Below are 14,702 nucleotides of genomic sequence, written 5' to 3'. Positions count from 1 at the left end.
GCCTTTCCTGACTCAACACACTTGTGGCCAAAGAGAAGGAGAGAGAAAAGGCTCCTGAGGTGGATTGAGCCAGCACAAGTGGGTGACCTCCAATAGAATCGCTCCTTCACTAGGAGCAGGGCTGTGTGCAGTGTGTCGCAGGGTGCTGCAGAGGTGAAGGGGTTGATATTTTCCTCATTGTTGCTTTAGAGATCCACATTTCCCATTTGCCCTTGGGCCACTCAGTCTAAACCTTCTGCCCATGATCTGCAAGGAATCTGGGGGCTGCATTTGTGAAGAGGGGACAGGGCCGAGAGGAAAATCTGCTGGGGGCTTCTGCTGGCTTCAGGGGCATGGCCACCAGGGGAGAGTATATTCATTCACTATCTTCATCCTCAGAGCACCTCTGAGGTTTTCTTGCGAGTTCAGTTTTGACCTAGGAGGCCCAGAGAGGTGCAGCACAACTCAGTGTGGGGAGATCGTGCCCCAATGTGTTAAGGGTGGCCACGTGCCTGCTGCCACTGCTGCCTGTGACCTCAACACCAGATCCTCGGGTCCTGCAATGTCTGATGATTTGTAATCACTGTGAGGTGAGGAGTAGAGGAATAATCCAGGCCAACCAGGCCATGACAGGTGGCTGTCAGTCACTGCTGTACAGCTGCCCTGAGCAGAGGAGCCACTAGCCCCATGTGGTGGCTTCTACTCACTTAAATGGCACTGCACAAGTTGTTCACGCTCTTCGTGTCACCAGTCCCATTTCAGGCACCACTGTCGCCTATGACTTGTGGCTCCCATGTTGGATAGCACATCCAGAGCACGTCCGCAGGACCACAGAATGTTCCCGGGGGCAGCACTGTCCCTTTCCTCCCTTTGAACCTAGACAGCTGCCAGGCCTGAGGCCCAGCAGAACCACCCTGTATGTTGTAACACAAAGGGTCCTGCAGGTGGACCTGCCTTGGCGCAGTCAGGTGAGGCCTTCCTGGGAGGTGCATCCTTTGTTCACCAGAGGTAGAAAGGAGTGACATTTGCTTCCAGATTCAGATCGCCTCCCCACTGGGCGGGCTAACCTGGGAAGGTGGGCAGTTTTGCCAAGGAAGACCTCCAAATGGACCTCAGTTCTTTCCACATTCTTTCTATGGGGCATCTAACCAGACAAGTGCAGAAGGAGGGGCATGGGGTAAGATTCAGAATTTGTCAACACAGGAAGCATTCTTTTGAGCCAGATTTTTGTAAAAACAAAGATCTATTTCTGTTTTCCAAACACATGTTCATAAATAACTGACCGGAGATGATCTGCTTGGAAGTATTAACCCAATTGATGGGTGTTAATTATTAAACCTTTTGGATGGTGGCTCACTGATTTCTCTGATATTCTAATCCGGCTCTCAGAATGGTTAAGGCAGCTTTAAGTGGAGGGTGGATTTTTTTTTCTCAGTTTGCCTTGTGATTTCCACTCTGAAAGAATGTTGTGGCTGTTCTTTTTCCTAGTGACTGTTATTCATGCTGAACTCTGTCAACCAGGTATGTAACTTTGAAACTTAAAAATAGATTCCACGTTTAAATCTCTGAGGAAGTCATCAACCGAAAGAATTCTATTTTTCTCAATCTACAGACATGCTGTGGCTTCAAAGTGGAGCTGGTGACTGCTTTATGTGTTTGAAAGAAACATTTAAACTATAATGATTTCTATTGAACTTTCAGCAGTTTGGGGGGTAGTTTAACTAGTTTTCTGTTCTGTTGATCTGAGTTGCATTAAGTACTAGGATTTATCAGGCTTTGTGTGGATAGACTTTATCATCATATACTATTCTTTCTTTGTTCTTCTGGCAGATGCAGAAAATGCCTTTAAAGTGAGACTTAGTATCCGAACAGCTCTTGGAGATAAAGCAGTAAGTGAAGCATCTACATATTCATTTTAAATTTTCTTTGTAATAGCATTTTACTTTAATAATTGATTGCTGTGCATGGTAATCTTAATCTTGAGTACATTATTTCTAAAGAATGAAAGTCTGATCTTTTCCTAAAGTAAAGGAAGCTTATCGTAAAATAGAAATTGTTATTGAAATGGATTTTCCTAAAGTACTTACTTTGTGTGCTTAAAAATACGTGAAGGTCTGTGTTACACCAAAGAATTAAAAACCTTCCATCTTGGACCCAGCATCATGGAGTGTAGGGCCCAGAGTCAGGCATTCCGGACTGGGTTGGGTTTGCATTTCACTTTTGTGTTCATTTGAATTTTGTCAACCTGTTTTCCAGTCACCAAAAAGAAGGGATCATACCACCTATATAAAGTCTTTCATAGCACAAACGTTTTTTAGTTCTAACACAAAGTTTGAATTCCTTCCACTTATCAGTGTGACAATATGAAATACATGCTTATCAAATAGAAGTTCTGAAAATTCTCATAGGGCCCATGTGGATATAAGAACAATACAGACTATAAAATTCAAAAGTATTGTTGCATTCTAGTTTTACTTTCCTGGTGTGGTTTGCATATTTGTTTCCTCCCAGTAGGTGATATTAAGATGACTCAGGCTAGAAGCCAAAAACAGAACTAAACAAAACAAAAACAGAGGAGAGTGCTGAAGGAATGTGCAGATATTCTGTTTGCAGGCCACTCCATTAGTGTATCATTTTATTGTTCACTTGATGGATAATAGTCCTTGTAACTGCCAGCGTGTACTGAGAACCGAATTTACTTTCTGACCTTCTTAGCACTTTCACTTCTACCAGCCCATTTACCCCTTTTTGAGGGTGTAAAGAAACATTTAAACTAAAATGTGTTTGAAAGAAACATTTAAACTAAAATGATTTCTATTGAACTTTCAGCAGTTTGGGGGGTAGTTTAACTAGTTTTCTGTTCTGTTGATCTGAGTTGCATTAAGTACTAGGATTTATCAGGGTGATAGCACAGGTCTTCCTGTTCTCATTGGATGGGTGAGAAAATTGAGGCCCAAAGGAGTTCAGGGAACCTCTTAACATCTTAATCCAGTAAGAAGTGTTCAGGGGAAAGTTTGAACTCATGCAGTCCGACTGTACAATCTGCACTCTTTACTAGTGTGTAGGGTTTCTCATTCTAGGAGCCTCAGAGCAGGTTCCATGCTGGATGGTCAGGATGCTGTGGAAGCTAATAGTGGGCTTGTCCTTGCCCCATGGAACTTACAGTAGCAAGAGAATCAGTTACTGATTAAATACTCAGCAAACCAAATATGCATGTGCAGTCTTGAGAATGTTATAGGAAGGCCTTGGCAAGTGAACCAGGGGAACAAAAAAAGGGAAGTTAGAGGTTCACGCCAAGGCTTATTACAGGAATGAGCTTGGTAAGTGTGAAGGATGGAAAGCAGGCTGAGGTGTCTGGAATTGGGGCAGTAGGAGGAGCATGACATGATAAGCTAGGAGAATGAGGGACTGCGCCAGGGAGCATGTGAGATGTGTCAGGCACTTTTATTTCAAAATGAAGGAGGTGTTCAAGAGCATCAACTGTTGTTTAGAGGCCAAAGAAGAGGAAGACTGAAAACTGCTCATTGTGTTAAGCAGCGTGGCAGTCAGTGGCATCTTTAGAGAGAGCTGTTTCTGTAGGGTGTTGAAATTGGAAAGCAAATGTTCGAAGGAGTTAAATTGGTGGTGGATGTGTGAAACAGAAGTATGGGTAACTCTGAGAATTTTGGCAGCGAAGAGTAGAGAGACGGCAGGGGGTGGATGAAAGAAAGACTGTTATTTATTTAGTGGTTTTGGTAATTGAACCTAAGGTCTTTGCATTGAGCTACATCTCTGGCCCTCACATTCAGTTTAAAATTTTAAACAGAGTTGTGCTAAGTTGCCCACTCTGAGCTTAAACTTGCAATCCTCCTGCCTCACTCAGCTCCCCAGAATACTGGGACTACTGATGTGTGCCACTGCACCCCATTTGCTGTGATTTTAGTGTGAAAAACTTGATCATGGTTAAAATCATGGTAGACTGGAATACTCAGAAGAGAGAGGAGAAATATGAACTGTTTAGATTCTGAGAAAAGCAGAGTGGAGACATTCTTAAAAGAAGTGAAGGTTATAGTCATTGAAGGGAGAGAAAAACAAAACAAGTGTAGTATTCCAGAGGAGGAAATGGATAGGATGTGTGTCTGTGGAGGAAATTCCATATCTTGGTATCAGAATGAAATTGATGTCTTGTGATAGATCTGTAAATTCTAAAGGAAAAATATCTAGTGAGTGTGAGTGATGAAGAAAGGCACTGTGACTTGGGGAGCCTGTAGGAGGCTTGAGCTAGTCATGTGACCCATGAGAGAAAAAAAATTGATGGAGAAACCTCAGAGATTGCCTGTCAATTTGGGGTAGGTCATGGTCGATTTGGGGTTAAACCAAAAGCCTTGTTTTATGACTTCCTCCAGTTATGTTTGTTTACTCATGTACAATAAGGGGTTTACTGTTGTTGAATTGTCCTTAGATGCATGCAGGAAGCAAGGCAAGCTGGGGTAAAGAGTCCTGAAGCATGTATTGTTGAAGTGAGGGACCAAGGAATCTGAAGTGATGGGTGAATAAGTGCAAATAATACCAACCACGTGGCTGCTGATGTTACAGCAGGAAGCATACCAAGCCTCCAATTCTAGAATGCCCAAGAAGACAGTTGATTTATCATGGTCTCTAGTTTTCAATGTGAGACAGGATAGAGGGAAGGAGGAAGGGAGGGAGAGAAAGGAAGAGAGAGGAGAACAGAGAGAGAGAGAGAGAGAGAGAGAGAGAGAGAGAGAGAGAGAGAGAGAGAGAGAATGGAGTGAGCTCACTACCGAATGTACCATTTTTTACCCCATGGACCTACATTTTCTGTTTTCCTTCTCTTTCAGTATGTCTGGGATACAAATGAAGAATATCTCTTCAGAGCAATGGTGGCTTTCTCCATGAGAAAAGTTCCCAATAGAGAAACAACAGAGTAAGCCAACAGTAAAAAATCTGATTACTTGCTATCTTATTTGAGACAGTGCATTATTTTAAACCTTGATTTTAAAAATAATTTATTCATCAATTTTTAAGAGACCCACACTTTTATGGTACATTCAAAGAACTTTTGTAATGTAGGTCACCTTACAGCTTATATGGTATCATGTTCAGAAATGCACTTTGCTCAGAGGTGATAGGAAGAGAAATGAACTCCAAATTGCAGTAATGTGCCTTCAGCTTTCTGAATTTTATATATATATATATATATATATATATATATATATATATATATATATTTTACAGAGAAAGGTAATAAAGAACTTTACTCTTATTCTGGAAAGAAATTAAATGGTATGGATAGATTTCCTCCACAATTGGTAACAGCCATAGCATTTTGTTTGCTTAAAAGCACTTGGTATAATTTTTCATGGTATCACATTTTTTTTTTCTCTTCTGAAGATACCTCCTCTCTTTATGGTGTCTCCTGCCTTCTCAATTTGTGTTTAGGGTAACATTCCTGGTCTCTCTCTCCTTTCCTTCTGCCTCCTCTTGAGAGCTGAAATGACTTCTTTGATGGGTAGGCTGGGAAGTTAACCAGAGCGTGAGTTCCTTTCTCTTTGGTAGAACTTTTTTTTTTTTTTTTTTGTATGGGAATTGAACTCAGGACCTTGGGCCTGCAAGGCCGGCACTTACGCCACTGAGCTATATCCCCAGCCCAAGTTCCATTCTCTTTGGGGGTTAGCTTGCCCTCCCTGAGACTTCCACTAGGCATTCTCAGGATGTGAGCTCCCAGCCAAGTGCAAAACCAGGCCCATCACCTGAGTGCCACACACACTCTAAGGCTGTATTTGCTGGCTGTCAGCTCAAGAGCACTTTGACACATCAGAGGAAGTATTAAATATTTTGCATATAATTCTAGCACTTGGTGCTACCTGCCTCAGTTTGGCTGTACCTGAGACAGCAGGGGGCAATTTATTTCATTTCAGAATTTTCTAAAATAAGAAAGAGGGCCGGCGAAATAGCTCAGCAGATTAAAGTGCCTACAAGCAGGTGCAGGTGTGGGGGTGGGGGATGGAGGAGTAGCGGGTCGGTAGGGGGGTGGGGGGTGGGGAATGTTGCGATCTCCTGGCCTGCAGTGCAGGCCCTTACCCCGGGGCACCCTGAGACTGTGATTGAGACTGGGCGTGGTGGCACATGCTTTAAATCCCAGCACTTGGGAGGCTGTAAACAGGAGAACCACTATGAGCTCGATCTAGTATTGAGACCCTGAACACCCTGTAGACTGTTCCCTAAAAAAAATACAGAAAAAAAAAATAAAATAAGGAAGAAAGTTTGCCGGATGATTAAAGCCGTATCCTAACCTTTTGTTTTGGTCCTTTTCATTCTGTAGTCTGAATTCTACAATGATTCAGAGCCTGTTGAAGAGAATTACTACTATTGGATTCCCTCTAGCTCAAGGTGTTCGATGTCTGGGCTGTAAATATAAAGAATAAAACAGAAGAGTAGAATTTGAGAAAGCGAAATAAATATATAATATATGTATGTTTGGGTACATATTCAATATATTTTATTAATATATTGTAGATAATATAATTACATGATTCAAAAAATTAAAGGAATATATGTGGCAAAGTAAAAGTCTGCCCTTACTTGTTTTATAAATGTATTTAGAAAAAGTATGTTTAGTTTTACTTTATAACATTAAACTGTAGCACTCTTTCCACAACTATTTATAACTTTTTTCAATAAAAATAAGGAGATGAAGTTATAAAAAATTGAAAAAGAGCCACTTGTCATACATGGCTGCCTTAAGTACTGTCCTCGCATTTTCCACCAGCTCTTCTCATCTCGACTATATACGTTGCTGTATTCATGACACGGTTACTTCTTCTAAGCACCTATGTTTCACTTGACATGATTATAAATCAAATGTTCTCATTCTTAGAAACAAAATTAATTAAATAGGTAATGTTTCAGATTATTTTGAGGAGTTCACCTTTGGAATATTGTCCTTTTGAACCCAGAGTATGGGAGGATTCTATGCACATCTGATCTAGTTTATTCAAAAGATAGTTTACTTGGAATGAGGCATCGTATAGAAGCTTTCATTAGCAGTTCTAAATATCAAAAAGTGCAAAAGTAGATCCGGGCTCAGTAAGTGATTTGCTGTAAAGGCTCAAGCAGTAAGAGTCTCAGAAGGGCTGCTGTTAGGGAGATGAATGGTAGAAAGATATGTTTCAGACAGTGCTTAAGATGGGACAGCGCCATCCTGCGACAGATTCTACATACACGGCCATAACCAAGGCTGCATTTCTCCTTGAACTGACTTCTATAGGAAAGTGCAGCATAGAGTGCAAGATGAGATCGAAAGTCACTTTGCAGGGAAGCTGCCTCTTCCTAGTGTGGTGGATCAACGGAAGATATCAGGAACCTGGCTAAGGGGTCAGTTTGGAAACCTTTTGACTATAAAAGCTCTCTTGTTGCCATGTGTACAGAGAGAGGGCCGGGATGTGACAAATATCCTTTCTAGGGGGGCTTCCAGATCCCAATCTTGGAGATTGCTATTTACTGCTGTTTTCTCCTTCATTGATTGTCCACAGGTATTACAGAATTCTTTGAAGGTGCTGTTTAGCACAAAGACTAAAACAAATTGAACTAAAAATAAAAAATATTCAACCAATGAAGGGAGTGATAAATACTCTCATTTTATCCCAGCTTCCACCCAGTCCTTCCTACACTGTCTCTCCTATCAAGTTTGACTGCCACCAGCTCTTTATCTGCTGACGGAGCCTCTACACGCTTGGAAACCTACACCTGGCACATTCTTGCAGCATGACCTTGACTGCATAGGAAAGAGAAGGTGATTCCTGCACAGAGGCCCTGGCTGAGTCCATGCAGGCCTTTCTGCAGAGCTGATCCCCAGCCAGGCAGTGGAAGAGAAGCCAGGGGCTCTGTAAGAGGGTCAGAGAGGCACAGGGTGTGAGCCCGCAGAGAGGGCTGTGGCATTCCCACCGCTTCCCCCAGGGCAGGGGCCAGAATGGCTTCCTGCTTCCTGTGGAAGTCCACCAGTGCAGCCAGTTGGGGTGTGGACAGCTGGGTCCATGCACCTTGCTTGGATGGTCACAGAGTCCATACCAGTGAGGATGTGTTTTGAGTGAATTCTTGTTTGTCTGGTTATCTTTTTTTTTTTTCCTACTGGGGATCAAACTCAGGACTGTGGGCTTGCCAGGCATATACTTACGGTGCTGAGCTATCTCCCTGGCTTGGCTGGCTACCTTAAACCAAGCAGAGAACAGCTTGTCAAGGGTGGAGTTGTGGGGCTGGCCAAGTAGCTCAGTGGATTGCCTGCAAGCAGGTGCAGGAACTGGGGGTTTGATCTCCTGGCCTGCAGTGCTGGCCCCACCCCTGGGATGCGCTGAGATGACAATTGAGACTGGGCGTGGTGGCTTGGGCCTGCAATCCCAGAACTTGGTAGGCCATAAACAGGTGGATCACTATGAGTTTGATCTAGTCCTGAGACCCTGAACACCCTGTAAACTCTTCCCTAAAAAAATACAGAAAAAAAGGGTGGAGTTGTGTATTAGAGGAGAGACTGGCATCTTACTTCCTGGCTGGATGTTCCCCAGCTCGCAGATAGTCTCAGCCTGCCCTAAAGTTGCTGCTAGAAGAGCTGCGGCTGGCGTTGTGCAGTATGGCATGGTGTCTGCAGTCACTGTGAATGTGCCAGGGTGCTAGCCTCTGGTGCTAACCTCTCAGCTGCAGAAGTCCACAGGTGCAGGTGTAGCTGGAGCTGCCTGCTGTTGAGGTGAGAGGGCAGGTCTCAGCAGTCTGCCCCTGCATGCCTTCCCAGGGCCAAGCAAGAGGAGGCTTCCCAGGGGAACTGGCTGCATCTTTGCCTGTTGGGCTGAGAACCAAGTGCAGGGCAAGGCAAAGCAGTGGAGCAAGCCTGGAGGTGTACCGCTGGAGAGAGAGCTGAGGGGATTGAAGAGGCTGGTGAGGGTGCAACACCTATGTCGGGAGCATGCAGTGCAGAGGGGGTCCCAGGTGTCCTTGAGGGTCCCATGGGAGCACTGAGCAGAGAGCATCTGGATGCCCACCCTGCCCAAGTTCCACTAACAGCTAAGGGCAGCCTGGAAGGACCTTAGCCTGCAGCAGGAACTTTGCCTTTTCTTATGTGTCTGATACCCAAGTCCCTTCCTCACTTGTAAAAGAGCAAGAAAGAAGCATGGGGGAGGGGAAGGCTGCTGGCTGGCAGTGTGTGTGGGGGGGTGGCAGGGCTGGAGCCCACCTCTCAGGACCCCTGCTTAGGCCAGAAAGCTGAAAGGAAAGCAGTTCTGATGAGACTGGCCTGGTGCTATGGGAGCTGGAAGTGACCAGAAGCTGGAGCTATCTACATACAGTGCTGCAGATGCTCTGGGGAGCTGAGTAGAAAAGAGCAGACAGCGTGGCCTGAGGCAAAGGTGTGGGAAACACATTCTTCTTCCTTCATTGTGGACCAGGGAGTCAGATCTTCAGTGTTCAGTGATCTCCACTGAAAGCCTGCTGTGTACTGGGATTAAAACAGATGCATCAACTAGGCCCCATGATGCCCCAGAGTCATAACCTTGTATTTGGCTAAGGGAGACATTTTATGCAGATGGACTAAATGTGATAGGAACCAAGGAATTCTTTCCAAAATTATTTACAAATTTTCATAAGTTGTTTTCTTGGTGTTTACTGGATTTTCTTAGAAGTAGAATGGATGAAAGATGGGAAAATGATTTTAAGAGAAAGTTCTGGTTTCTTTAAGTTACTTGAATTTTTCTTGAGAGTTGGATTAAAGATGACAACAGGATATTTTCATTTATTTGCAATATAATTTATGGCAGCTTTACTAGAACAGTTTCATAAGACTTTTGAAATGTTCTAAATAATTTCTAAACAAGTTATGATCTAAGTTTAAGGTTTAGTCCATTTCTCAGATAACTGTGTAATTTATCTACCCAGTTTCTCAAATTTTGGCTTTTAAATTATTTTTACTTGTAATGGGGGTAGACTTATAACTCAGGCATGGTTTTGTCTCTGGCTGAAAGAGTGTGGGGCATGTAATGGATTTCTTCCTCTGCTTAATTATTCATGGATAAGTCTTATGATCTAAGAAGGAACAACATGCTCTTGTATCCATGGTAAGGTAAGGGGATTAATGGTCTTGTGCTTGTAAAACAGCAGCCCAGCTCCCAGTTAGTTTTTTTGATTTCCAGAAACAAGAGCTTGATTTTTAGCACCTCTTAGATACTGTTGGCCTTGTCTGACCTCATTGATGACAAATAGTAGTGGAGCCAATGTTTAGAGAATTACCTTCAGATCAGGGCTTCCCACACTTGAAGGGAGGGAGGGAACGATTTTTACTTCTGTTTAGTAATTCACTTAAAGAAGCCACTTGAGTGTGTGTGTTAATGTATTGGTTAAAATGATTATTAATCTGAACGCAAGTATTTCCATCAGATCCATCCATATGGAAAGTGCTTATTGAAAATTTGGGATTTGTACTTCATGCTAATTGAATTTTAATTTATTTATTATATGAAAACACATTATTCTTTTTGGTGCTGGACATTGAACCTAGAGTCTCCTGCATACTAAGCATGCATTCTACCATTGATCCCCAGCCCCAAGGTATACTTTTAAAATGACGTTTCACTCAGTAAGTACTTGATGGTTGATTAGTTTTACATTCTGTTAAAATCTTGGAAGACATTCAGTATAGTCATATTTGAAAGAAAGATCATGAGGGCTGGTGTGATACCTTAGTGGACTAAACATCTGCTTAGGCAAGCACAGGGGCAGGGTTTGATCCCCTGCGCCACATGCCATGCTGGGCCCATCCCCGGGAGTGTTGAGTTGGTCACCAAGTCTGGATGTGGTGGTGCATGCCTGTAATCCTAGTGCTGGGAAGTCAGAAAACAGGAGGATCACTATGAGTCCTAGCTATAGGGAGAGCCTGTAACAGATACATAAAAAAGAAGGAAGATGGTGAAGAAGTTACACTTGTATATAATCTATAATTGGAAGGATCTGATATCCTTTGATTCCTTAATAAATGTAGTACTAAACTTTCCAAAATTCTTTATCATGTTATTTCCTTTTTAGAGCTATTCCTCTCCATTTACACCTTTCTTTGGCTACCCCACCTACAGCATATTAAGAATTCTTATTTCACGTTGGTTTTTGTGTTATAGTGTCTCTTAGAGTTCTACTTTTGTGACTAAGGGAAGTTTCAGTGATAACCTTTCTCCTGTCCTTGCTTATTTCTTATTCCAGTCCCTGCTTAATTTAGTTTTTTTTAAACAGAGTCTTTCAGGAGACAATTCCAGAAACAGTGGAATAAATATTAGTCTTATTTCATTCATCCATTCATTTCACAATAACTGAAGGCCCCCATGGGCTTCTCTTTAAGAAAAGAAACTCCGAACAGAATACAGACTTGGACCTTGTCCCCATGTCCCATGGCTCAGAAAAGTCTTTTGTACTATAGGTGTTATTATAGACTATTTCATAGTCTCCCTGGTGAGTTACAGCAATGAAATTAAACAGTCCTTTGCTTGGAAACCAGGGAGTTCATAGCAGAACAGAACCTCCTGGCAAAGACTTGGAACAAACCACATGAAATCTCAGAGCCCTTTGCTCCCCTCATATCCTGGGTCTATTCTCAGATGACAGCTGGACTATGTACAAATTTTGACATTTTAGAGTCATTTGCTTCCATTTTGGATTTTAATATTCTAGTGAGCTCCAGCACTGGCCTTGGACTTTAAGAATCTTAGTATCTCTTCTTGACATTATGGGAATGTTTGGGGAATCTAAATGCCTTATTAGTGGGATCTCTTTCTAACCACCCCAAACCATATTGCCTAATCAAGTTTAGCTTTTACTACACATTTATGCCTGAATCAAGTATACCTAACTTCTTGACTCTTAAATCAGGGCCTGTGTATAATGACACAGCACCCCCCATTGCCTTTTTTTTCACAGTAGTCTGCTCCCACCTTTGACATGACATGTGGTGGCTATTGTAAGAAATATTTCCTAATTGTTGATTTTAAGTACCCTATGACATTAGTTACTTTCTCAGATCATTATCCAAAGAAGTAGGAAGTCCCAGCCTAAAGTTTTATGTCCATTTTCAAGTACTACCTTTGTCTCATGTGTAACTTTAGAGCAGGGCATATCTTCCTCTGGCTCCTTTCCTAAAACTGCTACTTTAAGAAATGTGCTTATTAAAACCTAGTTTTTTGACTAGTTTTAATTGAAATACAAACATATCTCTTCAATTATATTTTTCTGATCAACATTTGTGAAAAATTGGGTTACTTTTTTGTTTGCTTAAAATATTAGAGGAGTTTTACTTTTCTGCAAGACCACTGTGTAGAAAGGGTACTAAATATTCTTCTATTGAGGAAGATTCCAACATCTAAAGCTATTCAATTTTCTATAGTCTTTTTTGTGTTACTGTAATGAAATACCAGAGGTGGCTGTTTTAATAAAGAAAAGGAGTTTATTTTAGCTTACAATTCTATAGAGGTCTAAGACTGAGTCCTTACCTATGGAGCTGGGCTTCTTGTTGGCAGTGTCCTGATGGACATTATGTAGCAAGGACATTATGCAGCAAGAGACAAAGTGTGCGTGTGTGCACACGCACGTGTGTGTTGCCTCTGGTTTCTGTTTTATACTTCTTCTGCCTCCTGAGTAGCTGGGCTTATAGGCCTGCACTAGTGCACTTGGATAACATAGTGCTTAATACTCTAGGATAGTGGGAGGCTTTCTAATACAAACTGTATACACTTGAGTGGGCACCAAAGCTAACTTTTAGACATTTTAAGTAATTAGTAAGACCATCCTTATGCTGATGAATAGGTTTTTCTTATTTTCTAAGTATGTATCTGTTATCTCTTTATGAATGAAGTTAGTAAGAACTGTTTTTATAACATTGTCCAGTTTTTATCTAGAGATAATTTTATTGTGCCCAAACAACTTTTTGTTTAATGCATTTGGTACAGGGTCTTACTATGCAGCTCAGACTCATAGTGATCCTCCTATTTTCAGCCACCCTAGGGCTGGGATTACAGGTATATGTCACTACTGGTCTGAGTGGCTGGGTCTGCTTACCTGGGGGTGGGGAGGCTAGGCATGTGATGCGGGGGATCAAACTGTGGTTCCTGCACTTGTTTAAGCAGGTGCTTAGTCCACTGAACTATCTTACCAGCTCCCAGACAACTTTTAAAATAACTATTTTGTTCCTGTACTTGTGTGTGTCTGTGTGTATTTTACTTGGAAAAAGATTTAGAATTGCAAAGTGTCAGTAAAATAATCCAGAGAGATTCCTGTGTTATTGATTTCATGAGATTTTTGTCCCTTTGCCACTCCTGAGGATGTTTGTAAGTGTCTGGAGGCATCTTTTAGTTGTCACCAATTGGATGTGCTACTGGTAGTGAATAAACTGAAGAAACATTAAGTCTCTGACTTTGTAAACATTTGAGTTGTGAACTTTCAGAAGAATACTATATAAGATGGTCTTACAAACAATTCTCTCACAACGGAACTCATTTGTGAGTTCGGGACTTATTGAATTTGAATCCACGTCAAGGAGTAGTGTAATCCCATGGGGACAGAGGAGAGCATCTGGGGCACAGGCATGTTGATGGAATTGCCTGCATCCCTCTACAGCTATATTTTCCTTATAGGACTCATCTTCATTTACTTACTTATCTTCTGTGTCTACCCCTTTAGAAAACAAGCTCCATGGGAAAGGGAATTTGCTTTATTTACTTATAGTTGTATTCTTTGACTCTGTCTCCAATGGGGATTACCATGAAAGGCATACTTGGAGAGTCATGTGAAGAGGCTTTAGATTGAAAGAACAAGGCAGGTCAAAGTATCCAAAAGATAACACCAGGTTTCCGGCCTCCTCTGTTATGCTTAGAATCCTATTCTGTGTTAATTACTCAAAAAACATGTGCTACATGTAAGTGGCATGTGCTACACATAATGTTCCACATTTTATCTTTTTCACTTCTTGGTATACTTTAAGATCTGTAGTTTGATTTAAGAATAGGTAGTTCTAGTTCAGTGGTTTGCACCAGAGGTGATTTTGTTCCTCAGGGGATAATTTGGGACATTTTTGATAGTGATAAGTAGAAGTAGTACTAATGATAACTAGTGAGCGGAAGCCAGGCTTGCTGGTAAACATCCTGCTGTTTACCAGCAGAGTCCTGCACAGAGTATCCGCACAATCTAGCATTATCTGGCCTGATTCGCTGTACTTTAGAAATCGTGGCATTACATTTTTCCTTTAATCTGTGGAATAGTATTCCCCAGCTTTCTTTATCCAGTCCCCTGTTGATGGACATTTAGGTGGTCCCACATCTCTGCTATGATGAAGAGTGCTGCAAAGAACGTACTCACTGGTGTCTTTGTGCACAAGAATTTCTGCCAGTCACATTCTCCTCTAGGAAACACTTTCCTGATGGTGCCTCAGAGTGGCTGGACCCATTTGCTTCTGCAGTGCTACCTGGGGCTCCAGTTACATGCCCCTTTACCAGCACTTGGGATTAGTTAACTTTTAGTTTGCCAAATGTGAAAGGTTTAGAACAGTTCCCCCCCCCTTTTTTTTTTAACAAATTGGCATTTTCTGACTGTTAGTAAGGTCAGATAAGAGGAATAATTCATAACCTAAAGTAGTCTACATAAAATTGGTGGGAGTATTTTTTACCCCCACTCCTACTCCTTCTGACCCACTCCCCCCTACTCCCTTC

General features: G+C 42.0%; 1 protein-coding gene across 1 annotated transcript in view; it reads left to right on the top strand.

The window, feature by feature from the left end:
* The first annotated feature begins 1,281 nt into the window (after nucleotides 1-1,281).
* Cltrn (collectrin, amino acid transport regulator) overlaps nucleotides 1,282-14,702 on the top strand; it is a 43,738-nt gene continuing 30,317 nt past the window's right edge. Inside the window, exons 1-3 of the mRNA XM_004635075.2 lie at nucleotides 1,282-1,500; nucleotides 1,810-1,868; nucleotides 4,818-4,903. Of these exons, the coding sequence (XP_004635132.1) occupies nucleotides 1,443-1,500; nucleotides 1,810-1,868; nucleotides 4,818-4,903 (203 nt within the window). The 5' untranslated portion in view covers nucleotides 1,282-1,442. The remainder of the gene's footprint in view (nucleotides 1,501-1,809; nucleotides 1,869-4,817; nucleotides 4,904-14,702) is intronic.

This window comes from Octodon degus, unplaced genomic scaffold (genome assembly GCF_000260255.1).
Source record: "Octodon degus isolate 3935 unplaced genomic scaffold, OctDeg1.0 scaffold00069, whole genome shotgun sequence".
In the NCBI taxonomy this organism is placed as follows: domain Eukaryota; kingdom Metazoa; phylum Chordata; class Mammalia; order Rodentia; family Octodontidae; genus Octodon; species Octodon degus.
This window is presented reverse-complemented; position numbering and strand designations above follow the sequence as displayed.